Genomic DNA, 18289 nt, shown 5'->3' with positions numbered 1-18289 from the left:
AGTCCATGGGATCCAAACCGGGGAAGCGAGCCCAAACGGGAAGCTGCCCAACAACTCAGCAACAGCAGCCAACAGCAACATCCTCCTTCCCTGAAACGAAGCGTGAGTTCTTGGTCTTCCTGCGCTGCCTCTCGCCGTCTCGCGGATCATCGTCCCCTACTCCGACCAGCCATGGCGCCGCGCGAGGTTGCCGCAGCCGCGCGCGGCTTCTCGGCCATGGCGCGAATCGTCGGCCCGGTCAGTCCCCTGCCTCCCCACCACCACCACCACCACCATCACCTCATCTATCCGCGTAAGCTGTTCTCCCGAGTTCTCTCGCTGAACGCCACGCTGCTCTCCGCTCTTCCTCCAGGACCCCAAGGCCGTCAAGATGCGGCGGCACGCCTTCCACCTCCACCAGTGCGTCGCCGCCTCCCCTCCCCTCCCCTCCCCCGAATTCCTCGGCTTTGCTCGCGAGAATTTGAATCGGATTGACGAATCGTGTGCTTGCTTGGTTGGTTTCTCGTCCAGGTCGGGGTCAACCACGCTCTCCGCGTCGGCGCTACTCCTGCCGCCGGGATCACTGGCGGAGCCGCCGCCACTTCTCGATCGCATCTGCGCGGCTCACGGCCACGCAGGGGGCGTCGCGCTTACCTCCGCGTCGCTCGTCGAGCCGTTCTTGGTCGAGGAGCAGCGCAATAGCCCCAGCCAGGTTGGGTTCAGCTTACGCATCAGTGCGATTTGAGGTGTTTCTACTTTCTAATGATAATTTTTTTTTGGTTGCTTGCAGGAATTGCAACCGAGGTTGGTACCAGAGGCTCATCTTGATGTGCTCGTTGAGGTGAGGATAGTAAACTGATGCATATCTTCGGGAGTATTAAGACTCAATATCAATGTTTGTTAAATTAAGGATACATAGGATTGAATATGCATTGTTGACTCTTCTGAACTGAAGACTTGCACATCGAAATTCTAGATTCAGGAAGACTTACTGAATTTACTGTGTCATATGCAGCATGAGGAATCAAGGAACATTGGAGGCGGGAAGACTGGAGCTCCACGGTGGCTTTCAGCTCGATTACTTGCCATAGTAAGTAGTTCTGCTGGTTATAACTTGAAAGTATATACTCTTTACCATGGATTTTAGCTTTACTTCTCTCAGCAAGATTCTACTGTTGGACTGTTAGTAGTAAGTGTGTAAACATCTACCGGGCCCTCACACCACAATAGGGTAGATTATTTGTTCTAGAGCTCATGGATTTGAAGGATGTTTTTTGGTTTCAGAAAGAATGATGATAAACGAGTATAGTTCACAGTTTAAAATTCTAAATGCTCTCTCGTGCATTTAGTCCCATTTGAAAGGAATGGATATTACAACAGACAGTGGCGGATCCAAAAATTTTCTTGACCTTGGGCAAGCGTGACGATAAATAACAAGTACTCCTACAATAACATACATATAAACTGTGAGAGAGATTAGATTGATAGGATTATGTTTATTTGTATTGTCAATGGACTAGGCTAGTATTGACTCACCATTTTGGCCTTAATTACTTTGCTATTTTGCATTGTTAATCTGGCCTCCAGTAGAAGCAGCAAAGCAGGATCGTACTGGTTCATTTGGCTGAGCCCAGGCACCGGCCCAAGGTGGCCGGGTCTGGGCTCCGCCATTGACAGCAGAGTTGTCTTGTATATACCAGTGATTTATGTGTTATGAGTTGTGACTGAACATTCCTAGCACTGCCCTATGAAAAATGATAAGAACTTTGGCAAGTTTGGACTGTTCGTTAGGAATGTTGTAAGAGCAGTAAACAGGATTTTGTTTATTGGATAATAATAAGTGTTACAAGTGATATACAATTGTGTTTTATCAGAAGAAATGTGTTTCATGTCTTCATCGACCTATAATAGAATTCTGTAAAAGCTATAAATGTTAATGATTGATCATCAGGCCCTTTTGTTTTTTAGGTTGATGTCCAAGCATCTGCTGATTCTGTATTATCCTTACTGCAACATGAAGGTTCATTGATTCGAAGTTCATCGTGGGATGTCTGCTGGTCATTGGCTGATGTCAACCAGAAGCAGGTCTGTTTGTTCATCAAGTCAAATTGTTGCCCTGATTTTATGTTGGACAAAACTTAACAGTTACGAGGTTTTATCAGGTTGATAATGATGCCAGATATTCCCTTGAGTGTAACAGGAAAAATGCTTATGCTGAGTCAACAGAGCCACCAATGTTGGCCAAGTCTGCCACAAGAATTGCTATTCTAGGAGTTTCAAACTTAAATTCAAGTGTGAGGCTAAGCTTGTCATTTCAATTCATGATCCTTAGCACCCTCGGAGGTGCAACTTATACTGCTGTTTGAGTTGTACTTAGTAATCTTGGTCAATGATCAGAATACAAGATGTATCAATGTTTCACTGATGCAACAACGAGGGGACTCCTTGCTGATAATGGGATCTCCATTTGGCATATTATCACCTGTCCATTTCTTCAATAGGTAATTTTAATTCTACTCCTTTAGTTCATTTGGGTATCTTGTTACCAATTTATAGGGGCCCATTAGACTGTTTGTTGAAACTCAGTATGTCACCTTAACTATAGAGCAAGCATATGTAACTAGCATGTTTGTAACATCAACGGGTGTTTAATTAAGGTGGAAGTGTTCGAGATTTCTTTATGTTGACCGGTGACTCGGTATAAATTTATAGACTTTAAACATTTCAAAATTTTGAAGCAATTGCCTGTCTGTTATGGGGATAATATTGAAGTGCCACTCTTTAGTCACCTATTAACTCACCTGATTTGCACACTGTTGCTAAAAATGAAAAGTGAAAACAGACATGACCTAGCATTTTTTGTCACGACCTCCCAGGGTTATAATCTTGTAATTTTTTCCTGCTCTATCAATAGAACTTTGCACTGTCTAGTGTGAGTCGTTAAAAAAAAACATTTTTTGTCAAGTGACCTACAAAAGCTAGTTGCCTTGTTAGTTAACAATTGGCTGTTGTACCTTATGGTGTTGGGAAAACATGATACATTACTATTTAATTTATAATACCACATTTATTAGCAGATAAGGAGGTACTGTCAGATTAATCCATAATATGCATTAATCCATAATATGCACCTGTGTTCTTTAAGCAGTATATCAGTTGGTGTTGTTGCAAATTGCCTCCCTCCAGGCACTGCCAGGAGCTCATTGCTGATGGCTGATGTCCACTGTCTTCCTGGTATAAATCCCTGTGCCTACTATTTATGTGGTACATTACAGAATTGGATTATGTTAAAAAAACATTAAAGCATTGGCTGTTAACAAATTCTCAACTAAGGTATGGAAGGTGCTCCAGTGTTTGACAAAAACTCTTGCCTTGTGGGGATGCTGATGAAGCCATTAAGACAGAGAGGCAGCAGCACAGAAGTTCAGGTGAGTTTACTAGTGTCAGTGAGATAATTTTTGCAAATAGAACGGATATAAAAACTGATATCTGCAACTGCAATACAGCTTGTAATTACCTGGGATGCAATCTGCAATGCATGGAACAGTGACAAGCTGGAAAGAATTGGCCATCCCCCAAGTGAATTAGTTGATGACAAAAGTTCAGATTGTAAATATAAGGAATCATGCGTTGCAGATAAGCATAGGAGGTTTGTCCCTAATTCAGCCAACAATCTTAATCAGTATGACGTTTCACCTTCACTCACAGAAGCTATATCCTCAGTTGTTCTTGTCACGGTTAGTGAGACATCTTGGGCTTCAGGGATTATCCTCAATAAAAATGGCTTAATTATGACAAATGCACATCTTTTGGAACCTTGGAGGTTTGGAAGAACTTCGCCGTTAGGCTTGCAAAACAAAATTGCCTCATTTAGTGAACACATCTGTGGAGGAGAAAACAATCTGCTGCAGCCACAACAATGCAAAGTTTCAAATGAAGATGCTGTAAAACATGAACTTTCATTGTTTAATTTTGGATTAAAAAAGGACAGGGCAATATCGGTTCGTTTGGATCATGGAGAGAGGAAGACATGGTGCAATGCTAGTGTAGTTTTTATCTCAAAAGGTCCACTTGATGTTGCCTTGCTTCAAATGGAAAAAACTCCAATTGAATTATGTGCCATTAGACCAGAATTTGTTTGTCCAACAGCAGGCTCATCTGTATATGTGGTTGGACATGGCCTTCTTGGACCTCGATCAGGTAACAAACATAACCAATCATAGTTTTTCAAGATAGCATTGGAAACAGTTTGATGCTCATTTTACCACGTGCTGATGTGCATGAGTACATTTCAGTTCATATCGTTTTTTTATTATGAAATTGATATCCAAGTATTTGACTGTAGGACTATCCTCCTCCCTTTCCTCTGGAGTGGTATCAAAGATTGTCAAAATCCCATCAACTCAACATTCCCAACTGTCTAGCGTTGTGGAGGTTAACAATATGGACATACCGGTAATGCTGCAGACAACAGCAGCAGTTCACCCAGGGGCAAGTGGCGGTGTTCTTCTTGATTCGCTTGGCCGAATGGTGGGGCTAATAACAAGGTATAAACCAAATTATTTTGGAGCCTCACATCATAGTATAATTGCATTTTTTTTGTGCTGTTACATGACAGAATTGATAGACAACTGAGAAAAAGATGTGCTGCTTAATTAATTGTGCCAGCTATACCAATTTTTGTGGTAAACATGTGCTATTTACGATACATTAATCATAATTTAAATGCTCCATATATGCAGTGACCACTTTCATTATGTAATGGTTCTAGATCATAGTGAGTAGAGTACGAATGGAATATAAGCTCATCTTCTTTTATTCCCACGTGTCCAGCAATGCTAAGCATGGTGGTGGGAGCACAATACCTCATCTGAATTTCAGCATCCCCTGTAAATCTTTGGAAATGGTCTTCAAGTACTCAGGTACCTTATTTTGTTCAAATTGTCTTCTTAATCAACATTGAATCAATCAAACTCCTTTAGTATATAGGACTTCTCAACCTTCTTGTTTTTCTTTAACAGCAAAAGGAGACTTCAAAATTTTGGAGCAGTTGGACAAACCCAATGAAGTGCTCTCATCCGTATGGGCACTGGCACCAACATCATCCCCTTTTTTCAGTACCTCCCCAGAAAATGGTAGAGGGGGAAAAGTTCTGGAGTTCTCAAAGTTTCTTGCTGATAAACAAGAAGGTTTGAAATCTATAAAAGATATAGAGGCATTCCTTAGAGACAGGATTCCCAGCAAAATTTAGATGGGAATGTTTCGCAAAGCACAGGTATAGAGGTCCGGTGGTTACTTCATTGGGTATATGCTGAAAACCTGGTTCAGATTACCCCTTCCAAACTGTTAGCTGCATACACCATTTTGAAACATATAAATTGACAAATTGTAACGTTGAAGCCATCTCCAGGAATGTAGTTAAATTTACAGGCATGTACAGTTTGTACTAATTGAAAAGAAATCTTTGTGCATATCGTTTAGTTATCCATTTAAGTTGTAGCGGGGGGGGGGGGGGGGGGGGGGGGGGCGGGGGCGGTATTCATCATTAATCTAGAACAAGCAATCAGTATTTTCTGACTTCTGTTGCCAAAAATCGTTTAATCACAATGAATAACAAGCTTGTATGTTGATATCCTACTGCAGTTTAGAGCTTTTGCTCTTCCTTGAATTCCTTTTTGCTATCCAAGATGTTATTGGCAGCATAAAACATATCTAAAATCAAACTTATTTCAATGCTCTCCCAAAGGTGAAAAGCACAAGGTTTAGATTACCTCAGAAATTGTCAAATTCATACCACTCCCTACTCTATTAAGAATGTTGCTTCAAGATTTCTGTGTATATTTTGTGAAGAACATGGAGAAAATCATATATTAATTTCATCATGTATTCCTGTGAATCTGTTTTGCTTCTTGTAGAAAAGAACATTATTGGTCGCCCTTAGCCAGGTCGAGTATATATGGATGTTTGAACAGTTCCAACACGTGCTACCCAGAAAGTTATGCACGGTAACCTCATAAAAGACTGCATATGATCAATTACTACAGAGCAGTGAACAGTAGTATTGCTTCAAAATAAAAGGCATGTATCAAGATTAAAATTGCAACTGTTATTTAGAGTCATGCATTGGGCCAGGGTACAATGAAGAGATCTTAGTCCAAAATAGCACATAAATATAAATATTCAAGTACTGTCACCAAATTGTGTCAAGAAGTTAAGCGAAACTGTCTATTAAGCGGAAAATTTCTCTTGAATGTCAGAAGTATGGTCAATCTGCTTCTGAAATGGGAAAAATAATTGCACCCCTATGCTCTCCTGTTTCCCCGAAGGCAGGCCCATCCATCAATTTCTGACACTGAGATGTTCTCCAAGTATCTGGAGTAAGCTTCTTCAACTTTCGGCACCTGAATGAGATAATAGACAGGTGAAGTGATACTGAGAGGAACATTTAAGTTTAAAAAAAAACACTTAACTCTGGCATATTACATTTGTAGTTCCTTTCCTTTACCTGTTCACTTAATATCCCTGAGACAGCAACTATTCCACCAGATTTTGCATAACCAACAATGTCCTCAACCAGCTCCAGCAGGGGATTCAGGAGTATATTTGCGGCAACAATGTCATATGATCCTTTTGACGACTTCAACTCAAGGTTACCAGTGGGCCTGTTCTCTTCTGATTTGTCAATATTACTTGGAAAGCATGCAGACTGAGCATTAGTTGGTACCAAGTAAACAAGCATTTTGTTGGAATCTATACCATTCAACATCATATTTTCACAAGCAGAGGTTACAGCTTGAGGGTCTATGTCTATCCCATTGGACAGTGCCGCACCCATCTGCGTAGAAACGAGCACATGAATTAGGGTAAGATTGCATTTCATGATACCTACCAGTAGTAAACAAGAACAGTACGAGATGGCACCTTCAGAGCTGCAATTCCCAAAACTCCGGTGCCTGTTCCATAGTCCAAGAAACGTTCACCCCCTTTAACTGTTTCCCGTAGAAGCAGAAGGCACAGTTTAGTTGTGGGATGCTCCCCAGTCCCAAAAGCCAGACCTGGATTGATGATTATATTGATAGCCTGTGGATCCTGTGAATGGAAAGGATGGACACAATCAAAATGGTAATTTCAGATCAACTAGATTATCAGTTATACATAAATTTCCATAACATTCATTTGTAATAAATCAAAAGAAAACAGCATGATGTATGTACACATACTGGGGGAGTTCTCCATTTAGGAATTACCCAAAGACCATCAATGACTTTTGTGGACTCGTAGGTTTCCTGCAAACACAATCAGAAATCCTGTCAAGTCATTTCAAGAATCTGCCACTACCATGACAACATGGAGTTGATAACATAGAGTATATCCAGATTTGTCACATCCTAGTACAGGTTGGGTTTTTTTTTGGGACGGAGGGAGTACGTCCTAACTCCTAACCTGCACAACCGTCACCCAATCACATTGCTTTCCTACAGAGCTTTCATACACCGGATTGTACTCCAATCCAGCTGAGCTTGCAGCACTCGATACGCACGAGCCCACATCTTCCCCATGAGCAAAAATGGAGGTAATGGTGATCTGCAGAAAATTAACACCACTATTATACTAGAGAAATCTCCTGTGTCATCTGCAGCAACTAGGCCAACAAGAGACCTGAAATTTATATTCAGCTAGAATTAACCAAATGTTCAATTGCAGTGTCAAGCATCTGAGTAAATACCAGTTCTACAAATGAAAGCAAGAGAAACTGAGAAAAGGCTCACCTCATCGAGATTTCCGGCAGCGGCAATGTCATCCACGGTGACGGAGGTAGCACCAAAGCACAAGAGGGACTCAGAGAGCACTTCCTGAATCCGCGATGCCACATGGAAAACACGGCGAAAAAACTCGTAAATCGACTTGGAGAGAGAGAGAGAGAGAGAGAGAGAGAGAGAGAGAGAGAGAGAGAGAGAGAGAGAGAGAGAGAGAGGGTGAAAGCGACCGCACCGGCCGAGAAAATGGCTGGCCGCGCGCGGAGAGGGGAGTGGGTACCGACAGCGTCCTCCTTGCGGCAGCGGATGCGGACGGAGAGGTAGGGCGAGGAGAGGTCGGAGCCGGCGGCCGCGGGGGAGCCCGACGACGACGCCGCCTCGTCCCCGACGTCGACCGCGCGGGTGGCGCCGCACGAGCTCACTCCTCGCCAGGCGCCGCGATCGCCGGCGCGGGACGGCGAGGGGCGAGCCGAGAGGAGGAGGAGGAGAGGCGAGACTTTGCTGCTGCTGACGCTGTACGGAGAGGAGGAAGGCGACGGGGTTTGGGGCGACGAGAGGAGGAGGAGGCGGCGGCGGAGGCGGCGGAGGAGAGGGGCGGCGCGGCCGGGGCGCACCAGCGGCAGCATCTCCGAACAGCACCAGCGGAATGGACGGCTCAGCGCGGCGCGCGGCGGTCGAGAATTTGATCTGCAGCCGTTGATAAGGAAGTTTTTAGCTGCCGAGTGAGTGGTACTGTGGTGTAGTGGTCCGAACGGCTGAAAAGGAAGTTTTGGTCGATCTCATTTTTCACCTGCATGTTTCCAAACTGCTAGACGAGATGTTTTTTAAAATATATATAGAAAAAATACTTTAGAAAATTATATTTATTTATTTTTATAACTAATAATTAACTAATCGTACGTAAATACATCACTCTATTTTGTGTGTGGAGGGGAGGGACAACCCAAATCAGGTGGTAGTAGTATTTTTTGGACTATTTAGCGAATCTTGTTAAATGTAGGCAATGGCACTATTAGTACTTGACAAGTTTTCAATCACGCTACGAGGTATGAGCATCATACTGACCATGAGTAAAGCAATCAAGCATCAAAAGATGGTAAAGAGATACCCAGGGAAGAAGAGAAGCATCCCAAAAAAAAAAGTAGTTAAGGCTGATTTAGTTTTAGAATTTGGAAGCGGTAACTTTATGATACGTAAAACGAGACAAACCAGTATTAATTATTATATTTTAGAAATTTCGGCTTAGTTTTCTATGTATTTCTTTTCAAAAAAACACATGTTTAGTATTGTAAAATAAGGAAGTTGTCATTGTCAAACTCGCAAGCGAACTGGCCCTAAAAGTTTAACAATCCATCTAATACTAGGCAACGCCTCACTCTTTGCTTCCTCGATTTCTGTTAGCACATTTTTTAAACTACTAAGTGGTACGTTTCGTTGCTTTAAAATATTAAATATATCCATCTATCAAGTTTATAATGATTAAAGCTTAATTAATCATGTGCTAATAGTTTTCTTGTTTTACGTGCACAAACTTAATCTTCACCTCAAACACCACCTAATTTGGATGCTTCTCCTTTCTTGGGTTTTTCTCTTTACAATCTTTTGATACTATCTCTGTCCCAAAGTATAGCTATATCTAGCACAGTATCTTGCCCTAAAATAAAGTTATTTCTTCACTTACCTCCTCCTCTCAATCAATCGCAACCATTCTTCTTCCCATATTTTTTTCTTTTCAATCAACCATACACTTTCTCAAATTATTTTATCTACTTTTTTAATACTCATACAAAAAAAAATACTTAAAAAAATGTTTATATTTTAGGTCAGAGGAAGGACCTTCTTCTTCCCCTGGGGCCTGGGCCTGGAGAAGCATCTTCTTCATCAGGGCCAGGCTGGTCCAATTAGTCCTCTATTCGGTACTCCTGTCCTGACTAACGCAAGTCACCCCACCGGGCTTCCCTCGCTCAAATCTCAAGTACCAAACTCATCGGCCAGTTTGACTGGCAGCGGGACTGCGTGAGCGTCGAAGGCCAGTCGGCTAGTTTCAGCGGTAACATGGCATGGCAGACGGTCAGACCTGCACCGGTCAACAGCAACTTGATCACTTCACGATTCTTCCTGCAACCCACCATCTGTTCATTGTTCAAGGCACCGTACCGAGTCCATGGAGCCTGCATTGTCAAAGACTCAAAGCTGACAAAGACCCAGAAAACACTTCCAAAATCTGATCCGCTGATGCGTGTACGGCGTATTGTCATTCTGCAATGGGGAGAAAAGAAACACCGATGCATGCAGACATCAGAAGTGAAGGCATGCACGTCGATACTACTACCTTCCCAGAATCTAAAACCTAGAATTGGATTAAAGTTAAAGATATTCTTGCCTCTGTTCAGATTTATAGTATAAAAACAAACTAAAATGAGAGCAATTGCAAATCCACCATCTGCACATCGAGACATGTCCAAATTCGTAGTACTAAGGTATGTTTTATCTGGTATTAAAGGAGTAACATGAAAACAAACTAAAGGAGTAGCGTGAAAACAAACTGAAATGGGAGCAATTGCGATTCCACCATCTGGGAATCGAGCTACCAAGTTAAATCAGTTGATATCTCCATTTAAAAATCAGTTCAAGTTGGACAGGCAACACCAATATCACAACGAGCAGTCACCAGACTATATGTTTGGCCTTCTTTTACGACTGCTACTTAATTCCATCCACCCATGCATTTCAATTCCTCCAATTTAAATGAATGAACCATGTACTATATCAGAAGACCAAGAGCAAATTTAACGAGTCACAACTAAGGAAGAGCTAAGTTTGCTGATTCTCTTTTTTCTTTTTCTATACTGGATAACTTTGTACAGGCTTTCATCGGATGATCCCTGCATGCCATCATATTCCCCGCTATTTGATCAGATTGATACTGAAGGAGAACTTGTGCCATTAATTTGATCTACACTTCTGCTTTCAGGGAATATAATAATTCCTGGAGGAGGTAACAAAGCAATACAATATAGTATTAAAAAGAAGCAATAGCGAAAAAGTAAACAGCTAGACATAATTAGAAACTGAGGAATACCAGATCCCCATGGCCAGAGGCAAGTGAAGGGTACAGCTCTGAAAGAGATTTCTCTTCCTCCAATCTTTCTAAGGCGTCATGATTCAGTTTTATCTCATCTGCACTAGTATCTATGGATGCAAAGCATCCATTGTTGGGGTTCTTCCTGATGAATATCTCCACTTCTTTCGCATGGCGAGACAATTGGAGAGCAACAAACTGAAAAGTTGTAGAAGTAGAGTCTTTGCTTATTCATATTGAGCCAGGTAAGCTAAAATTGCCTAAGAACCAACCAATAGTATACATTAAACAAGTGATCACCTGGCAAAGATGGCGAACAGAGAATGTCGGTTGGCAACTGAGATAGGGCTTCTCCAATTTAGGCATGCTTTGTCCATTAAGTGGAAGTAGAACAAGATATAAGTTGAACTGCAAAACACAAACAAAAAGTTCAGCAAACCTAATGGATAAGAGGCATGGACTCCATGTACAATTTATCAGGTCCCTCCTAATAACTTGCACAAGTTCATGCATGCGGTAACGTATATTGCATTCATGGCACTACAAAAGCACACTGTGAGACACAACACAGGGACACATCTGGCATGCAAAGAAACAAGAAATGCCATGCGATATATCATAGTCCTAGCTTTTTATAAAAGCTGGGTCCAAATGACCTATTTTCTAAAATGTATATATATTATAGTCCCCTTCGCACCTCTGTATCTCCTGAAGAATAAATAGAAGACAGAAGGTGGTAATCTGTTCAATTATATTTGACTAAAGGAACCCAGGCATATCCCATATGGAAAAAGAAAAAAGTAGATGGAACTTTGAAGTTCGAATATTACTGCATGTTATGTACTGTTTTTACCTTATTATCGAATTCATCGGTATTACGTAGGTATTCAACCAACTTGGTAACACGACCACCCTTTGCCATCCTTCCACTGGAACCACCAGAATTGCCATGCCGGGTTTGACTGCGGGTGCCATTTTTTCCCCAGGCAAGCATCTCTCCGCGTAGTGGAGAAGTACTCATGATATCTCTGCCACTTCCTAAGTCATCAATATCCTCAAAGCTACTATCAATACCCCCAATGCTCTTAGCAGGGGATGATCGTGGCACGGGCCACCTCCGAACTCTTTTCTGCCTTACATCTGGGGAACGGTCATCAACAGAAGACGACTCTTTGCTGCCCTCATTGCCATTTTCATCTCTATCCTCATCCTCATTGTCAGTTGCAACAATATCAGGGGAACTAGTTCGTCCCCTCCTTTTTGCGCGCATATTACCCCTGGTCCTTCTCGTAATAGTTGAACCTGTTGCTTTTGCAACGGAACGCTTCTTCACGAGTGCTTCTGATTGTCTTCGAAATGTTTCAGCGATGGATGCTTGGATCTTCCATGAGAAATGAAACCAATGTCAATAACAATATAAAGAGACAACTTATAAATGGGCAGGGGAAATTATTTCCTTTAAACATCAAATGCATCTATGGTTCCATCTAGAATTCTAGATAACCCCACCTTTTTGTTGCGAGTCCTCTCCTCTTCGCTGAAAGCAAGTTCCTGTAGTATCAAGCAAATTATAATCCTTGGCACCGGAACTAAAACGGAAGCTAAATAAACTAAACTACTATGTGTCTAATTGGAGAATTTATGCATCACCTCTTCCTCGTACTTGTCAATATCTGGATACAAAGCCAAAATTAAAGCATCATAATTAGGATCATCCCTCAAAGAACGTCTACTTGCACAATGGGTGCGGCATGCTGGGCATTCATTATTTCTGCAAAAACACAGCATTGCTTAGATTATCATAGGAATGAAGTATCTCTTTGGATTTTGAAACTCCAGTCATGTTACATCTCAACTTTCTGAAAATGACACTGACAGCATTTTAGACAATAACAATATCAGAGACCATACCCTAGTCGCATGGATTTATCTATGCAATCCCTACAAAACCGGTGCAAACACTCCATAACTGTCCTTGTCTTCCGGATAATGCCTGCAATAGGACCATAAGACAAGCAAATGATCAGGTATGCACAGTTTGCACAGAGGTGCTACTTAGAGTTGTACATATGAGAATCTTGCTCAGCCTAGATTCATAATTAGAACTAGCTGGTTGCACTTATATAAAATTTTGCAACATGTGAAGAATATAAGCTTCTTAATGTAGCTTTTTCAAAGTAAAATCAGGTAAAATATTCTCTATATATCTCCTTATTTATCAGAGGACAATAACTATATGCATACTTGCATTACAAAAACATGTAGATCATTGACTTTGATGGTTTCACCTTCTATAGTAGATAGTAGGAGAAAAACTTAGCATCCAAATAATAACATTGAATCAAATTACAAGTAAAGCTGTAAAGAGGAAAATGCACAGAACAATGTAAATATATTCTCTCTAGATCTGAAAGTAACTAGACAAAAGCACATCCTTACCTAAGCATATAGGGCACTGCACTTCTTTCCGTATATCCATTAATTTCACTAGTATAAACCTGTATGAGAAAAACAATATTCATACATCAGTTTCAAGCTTTGATTAGCAGCAAATTCAAGTCATTCATTATCCATCATCACATCGGTTTCAGAGAGAAGTGTACAACAAGATTATTTTCTGTGAAGAAAATAGTTACCATTCGTGGAAGCCTAGAAGGCAATGTTCATAATAGGATTATACCAGAAGGCTAAAAAGGAATATTAAGTGAGAACTTGTTGACTCATATTTGACAGACTAAAAAGAAAATGCATACTTTCAGAGCAGACACCTATGCAGGACCAACTATTTTATATATAAAAAAGAACATGCCAATAGAAGGTCTAAAAAAAACCACTGCATTGGCTCCTCGAAAAACACTAAAGTAACTATGTCTGCATAATTATCGGGAGTGAATCTGACAATGTGTGTATCAGGATCTATCAAGCATCTCTAATAGCAATATGATTTTCATGTGCACTGTTCATAGTGTAATTGAGGGGCCATTTTGCAATTAACAACTACAATTAACAGCAGTGGGCTTAAAAGGAATCTTAAGTGAAAACTTGTCGACTCATTTGACAGATTGAATAAGCACACTTCTACATTCAAAGCAGGCACCTATGCAGGACCAACTATTATAGAAGGTGTAAAAAGACTACCCCTGCATTGGCTCCCTCGAAAAACACTGAAGTAACTATGCCTGCAAACCTATTGGGAGTGAATGTGACAATGTGCGTATCAGGATCTATCAAGCATCTCTAATAGCAATATGCTTTTCTAAGTGGAAATTGCACTGTTCATAGTGTTATTGAGGGGCAAGTTTTGCACCTAATAACTACAGTTAACAACAGAGCACAGGCATTCATAGTTCAAAACGGGGGAAAGAAAATAAAAGGACTCTGATCTACTCTACTATGCAGTGATCCTTACGGTTTTGGAGGAGGAGCAGAGGAAAGACTCTTAAGAACAGAAGATGGAATAGTAAATTATATGATATGTCATAGAGCCTAAGAGAGAGATCGGCAACAATTTGGTGCCACAAGCTTAGTTAAGGCAATGGAACAGTGTAAGACTGATGGCAGCCATAGAGGTCAGGATATAGCAATAAAGACATCAGAAACTCATATTCTGACATCACAGTTCATAACCAAGAAAAACACGGACTCTTCCAGTGCACTGAAGGAAACATGACGAACAGGTACCCAGTACAGACGAAGGCAGCAAACGTGACACAACTGATAACGCCATAGGGAGATCTTGGCTAGACGATGCCATTTGCCTATTGTCATCGAGAGCTTGGCATTTCCATGGAACTTACGCAGGTGCACGGGCAGCAGACTGGCTGTGGAGCTCGCACGGGCGCCTAAGCATGGTAAGATCATTGCGATCCTGGATGTCAGGCCAGCACTAACAAGCCCCAAGCACACGATAGAGTTGACCGTCGTCGCGCACGATTCAGGAGAGAAGGACGGCGAACTGAGTACAGAGCTGAAACCGAGATGAGCAGGGCTGCCGGTTCAGATGCCGCAGGCGGCTCCGGCATGATAATAAGCTTTGGCACGCGGCGGTCCACCCTGGATGCCGCTCCCCGCACTTGCCGTCACGAGCACGGCGCCTCGTCGGAGCCGCGCGACACGACGAAAGCATGCATGCTACGGCAAGATCCCATGCCTCGGCGGCGATGGAAGCGGGACGAGGCGGCGCGGCAACCGCCAGTGCTGCCAGCTCGCCGAACGAGAACAACTCACAGGGACCGACCGACCGCCGCCGGCACATGAGCCGACACGAAACCACGAAAGATCCCACCGCTCGTACGCAGCAGCAGGAGCGCTCACGCCGACGCGTACGAACAAAGCAGCCGCCGGCTGGGCCAGGCACCTCCCCACGACGTCCGCTCGCTACGCCAGGCACCTCCCGACGGCGGCCCCCCTCCGCCACCCCGCCAAACCAGTGGTACCACGCAGGGAGGGAGGCGGCGCGATGACGACGCCAAATCGTGACGGAGGCCAGAGGAAGCCCAGGGCCAGGAAGATGGGAGAGGGTGGGGGGGAAGGAGTCAGAGAGAGCAGAGGGAAGTTCCACGGCTTACTTACTCGTCCATGTCGCCGTCGCTCTCCGAAGACGGGCTGTCGCGGTCTTCGTCGGCCCCTCCACCACCACCGCCGCCGCCGGCCTCCTCCTCCTCTTCCTCCGCATCAGAATCTGCCAAGCCCACCAAACACAGAACCCACTCAGCGACACCCGAACCGAAACAGAGAACGCGATGCGCGCGCATCGCGGAGTCGTCGGCGCCCCGCTCCCGCCGCAACCGGGGGCCCGCCCGGGACGACGTCGTCGTTGGGAACTCACCAGCGTCCCGCCGCTCCTTCTCCTTCTCCGGCCCGCCACCGTTCATCACCTTCGGGGAGCGCTCCCCGCCGCGGTGGGCGTCCTCGTCCGCGCCACCACCACCACCAGCACCTCCTCCTTCCACGTGCCCGTCTCCCCCCGCTGGAGCCGACGCCGCCTCCGGTGCCGGCCGCTTCTGCGCGGGCATTCCGGCCTCCTCCCCGCCTCCCCGCTCGCCGCGCGCGCGCCCCCTTCTCCGCGACGTCGTGGAGCAAGCACGAGGAGGGGGAAGGGAGGTGAGGTGGGTGGAAGCGACTCGACTCGCAGTCGGGGGCAATAAGAGGAGGAGGAGGCGGAGAGCGAGAGGAAAAGAAAAGCAAAGGCAACGCAAACGCAATGCCGCGATGGTGGTGCTGGTGGTGGGGCGCCCTCCCTGCCCTTTGCCTGCCTGCCTCTGTGTCGTGCAATTCTCGGGACGGCTTGCGGCGCGGCCTATGTACGCGCGTGCCTGCGTGCGTGCGTGCATCCGTCCGTCCACCGCCGCCGCCGCGGTCTCCTCACGCGGATGTGCGGCCCCGATTTCATCCCGGCGCCGCCGCTCGTAACCGCGGGGGTGTGTTTGGTTTGGTTTGGTTCACACTCCCCACGAGATTTTCAACCCAGATCTAATCCAACGTGGAGCTGGGGATCCACATCGAGATGGGCTCGAAATTGCGTTCAACGGATGAATGTTTGAATCCTCCGAGCGAATTTTGCAGGGTTTCCTTGTAATTTGAAAGTTGAAACTCTTCACATGAGGCAGGAGCGGTTGGTTGTGTGATGTCCACTATCCAGCTTGGCAAAAGTAGAGAAGCATTTATGGGATGTATTTACATTTGGCTGGGCTGTACCTGGCCGAGTAAGATAATTGGACTTTCAGGCCTAATGGTTAAACGGGCTAGGCCCAATAGTTTTTTTCCAGCTCCAAACTTTATTTTATACCAAGAAAAACAGGAGTATCATTGCTTCTCTGAATATTGTCGATTCAGCTGTTTTCCATAAGGAAAGTTGAGATGATAAAGATTATTCAAATTTTCTTCTGCCTTATTCAAATTTTGTTAGTAGTTGACAATGGTGGCAGCAGAAACTTCGATTGGCAGAGCTCAGGCTTCAGAGTCTGAAGAGTGAAGATCAGCAAAAGGACCACAAGAAAATGAATTCCGCCGAATAGTGAAACAGCGATTCTGCTACTTGCATAGATCAAACAGGAAACATCATTGTTGTAAATTGCAAGGGCGTAACCAACATCTTCATAATGACGGCCAAATGTAGATGTGCTTATGAAAACTGAGGCTCGTAGCTCTCGCTTCAGAAATATGCAGATCCATGGTGAAAGATGGAAGAGTCAGACAGTCAGTTGATACTCATCAAGTTAGCGAGATCTTTAGGGCTTTGCTTGGAATGAAGGAAAATCAAGTGCTCCCTCCGTTTCACAATATAAGTCATTCTACCATTTCTATATTCATATTGATGTTAATGAATCTAGACATATATATCTATCTAGATTCATTAACTTCAATATGAATGTAGAAAATGCTAGACATATACATCGTGAAACGGAGAAAGTAGGAATTGTGAAAAACACATCAATGTCACATGAATATGTATGGAAGACTCGAGAATGTAACAAACCCGTAAAAGATAATTGGATCGAAGGCATATGAATGCATGTCTTAAATGCTATATACGCGTCAAAGAGAGATGGGTTTGTATTGGAGCTTTCAGAGTAAGAGCAAGTTTAATAGGACAGCTAACTACTAGAGGCTTCACCATTTGGCTTTTTTCTTATTAGGGAATAAAAATGATTTTGGAGTTAAAACTTTTATATATGTGTTCTTGGTGATTTAAAAGCCAATGCTAAAAAAGAAACCACGTTGAAAATATCTCAAATTAAGTTTGAAAATTTAAAATTTGGCTTTTTCTTTGGGGCTTATTAGGCCATCCGATGGGAGCCTAGGTTCAAATCACCTATAGTCAACTTAATAGCCAATTCATAACAATTAACTATAAACATATACTTACATGATCTCACCTATCATACACACATTGTATCTTGGAGTCTGTGCTACAGCTGGCTACAAATCTGTAGCCTGCTGCTCTTCTCTCGCCTCTTTTATCTTCTCGATACGTGTTTATAGCTGGCTTATAGTCTGCTATTGTACCTGCTATAACAGACCCATCGTTTCATTTATTCACGGAATAAGCCAAACGGCATATTTACAAACGGAAAGTAATTTGTGAATAAAACTTTTATATACGTATTCTTAGCGATCTAAAAGCAAATGTTGAAAAATAAACTTCGATGAAAAAACCTCAAAATCAACTCCAAATTTAAGGTTGAAAATTCAAAATTTGGCTGATAAGCATGAGCATAAGCAAAAATATGAGGCCCTAAAATTTTGTCGAACTATTGTCTCGTTTCTCTCTCTCTCCCGAAACCATAAGAGGATGATTTAGATTTACAATGGACAGCCAATGAACCAATTCTCCGTTCCAAAAACCCTAATGGCAATTTCTTAGACTTCCGTTGGAATGTAGGATTTTCACCGGAAACTCAACTCCCTTTTTTTTTTTGTTTCCTTTGATTCAGATAGGATCTATAGTGAATTTTAGGGGCTTTATGGC

At 43.3% G+C, this 18289-nt stretch overlaps 3 protein-coding genes across 3 annotated transcripts; 1 reads left to right on the top strand and 2 right to left on the bottom strand.

The window, feature by feature from the left end:
• The first annotated feature begins 79 nt into the window (after positions 1-79).
• On the top strand, positions 80-5450 carry LOC4339212 (glyoxysomal processing protease, glyoxysomal). Its single transcript, XM_015785116.3, has 14 exons — positions 80-237; positions 353-399; positions 511-691; positions 770-820; positions 995-1069; positions 1948-2064; positions 2142-2273; positions 2377-2480; positions 3128-3213; positions 3313-3407; positions 3486-4179; positions 4325-4526; positions 4813-4901; positions 5001-5450. Exons 1-14 carry the CDS (start codon positions 172-174, stop codon positions 5228-5230), a joined length of 2169 nt encoding a protein of 722 aa, XP_015640602.1. The 5' UTR covers positions 80-171; the 3' UTR covers positions 5231-5450.
• Positions 5451-6040: 590 nt separating this feature from the next.
• Positions 6041-8388, bottom strand: LOC9268339 (uncharacterized). Its single transcript, XM_015785122.3, has 7 exons — positions 8021-8388; positions 7749-7832; positions 7423-7563; positions 7200-7265; positions 6901-7068; positions 6485-6814; positions 6041-6380 (listed from the first exon to the last, which is right to left on the bottom strand). The coding sequence occupies exons 1-7, from the start codon at positions 8360-8362 to the stop codon at positions 6282-6284; spliced, it is 1230 nt and encodes a 409-aa protein (XP_015640608.1). The 5' UTR covers positions 8363-8388; the 3' UTR covers positions 6041-6281.
• Positions 8389-10287: 1899 nt separating this feature from the next.
• Positions 10288-16090, bottom strand: LOC9272357 (putative E3 ubiquitin-protein ligase RING1a). Its single transcript, XM_015785121.3, has 10 exons — positions 15647-16090; positions 15391-15499; positions 13258-13316; positions 12730-12811; positions 12469-12589; positions 12328-12369; positions 11672-12199; positions 11119-11226; positions 10819-11016; positions 10288-10725 (listed from the first exon to the last, which is right to left on the bottom strand). The coding sequence occupies exons 1-10, from the start codon at positions 15831-15833 to the stop codon at positions 10693-10695; spliced, it is 1467 nt and encodes a 488-aa protein (XP_015640607.1). The 5' UTR covers positions 15834-16090; the 3' UTR covers positions 10288-10692.
• Between the last annotated feature and the right edge of the window lie 2199 nt (positions 16091-18289).

The sequence above is a fragment of the Oryza sativa genome, chromosome 5 (assembly GCF_034140825.1).
Source record: "Oryza sativa Japonica Group chromosome 5, ASM3414082v1".
Taxonomy (NCBI): Eukaryota; Viridiplantae; Streptophyta; class Magnoliopsida; order Poales; family Poaceae; genus Oryza; species Oryza sativa.
Note: the sequence above shows the minus strand (reverse complement) of the source record. Positions and strands in the feature narration are given on the sequence as shown.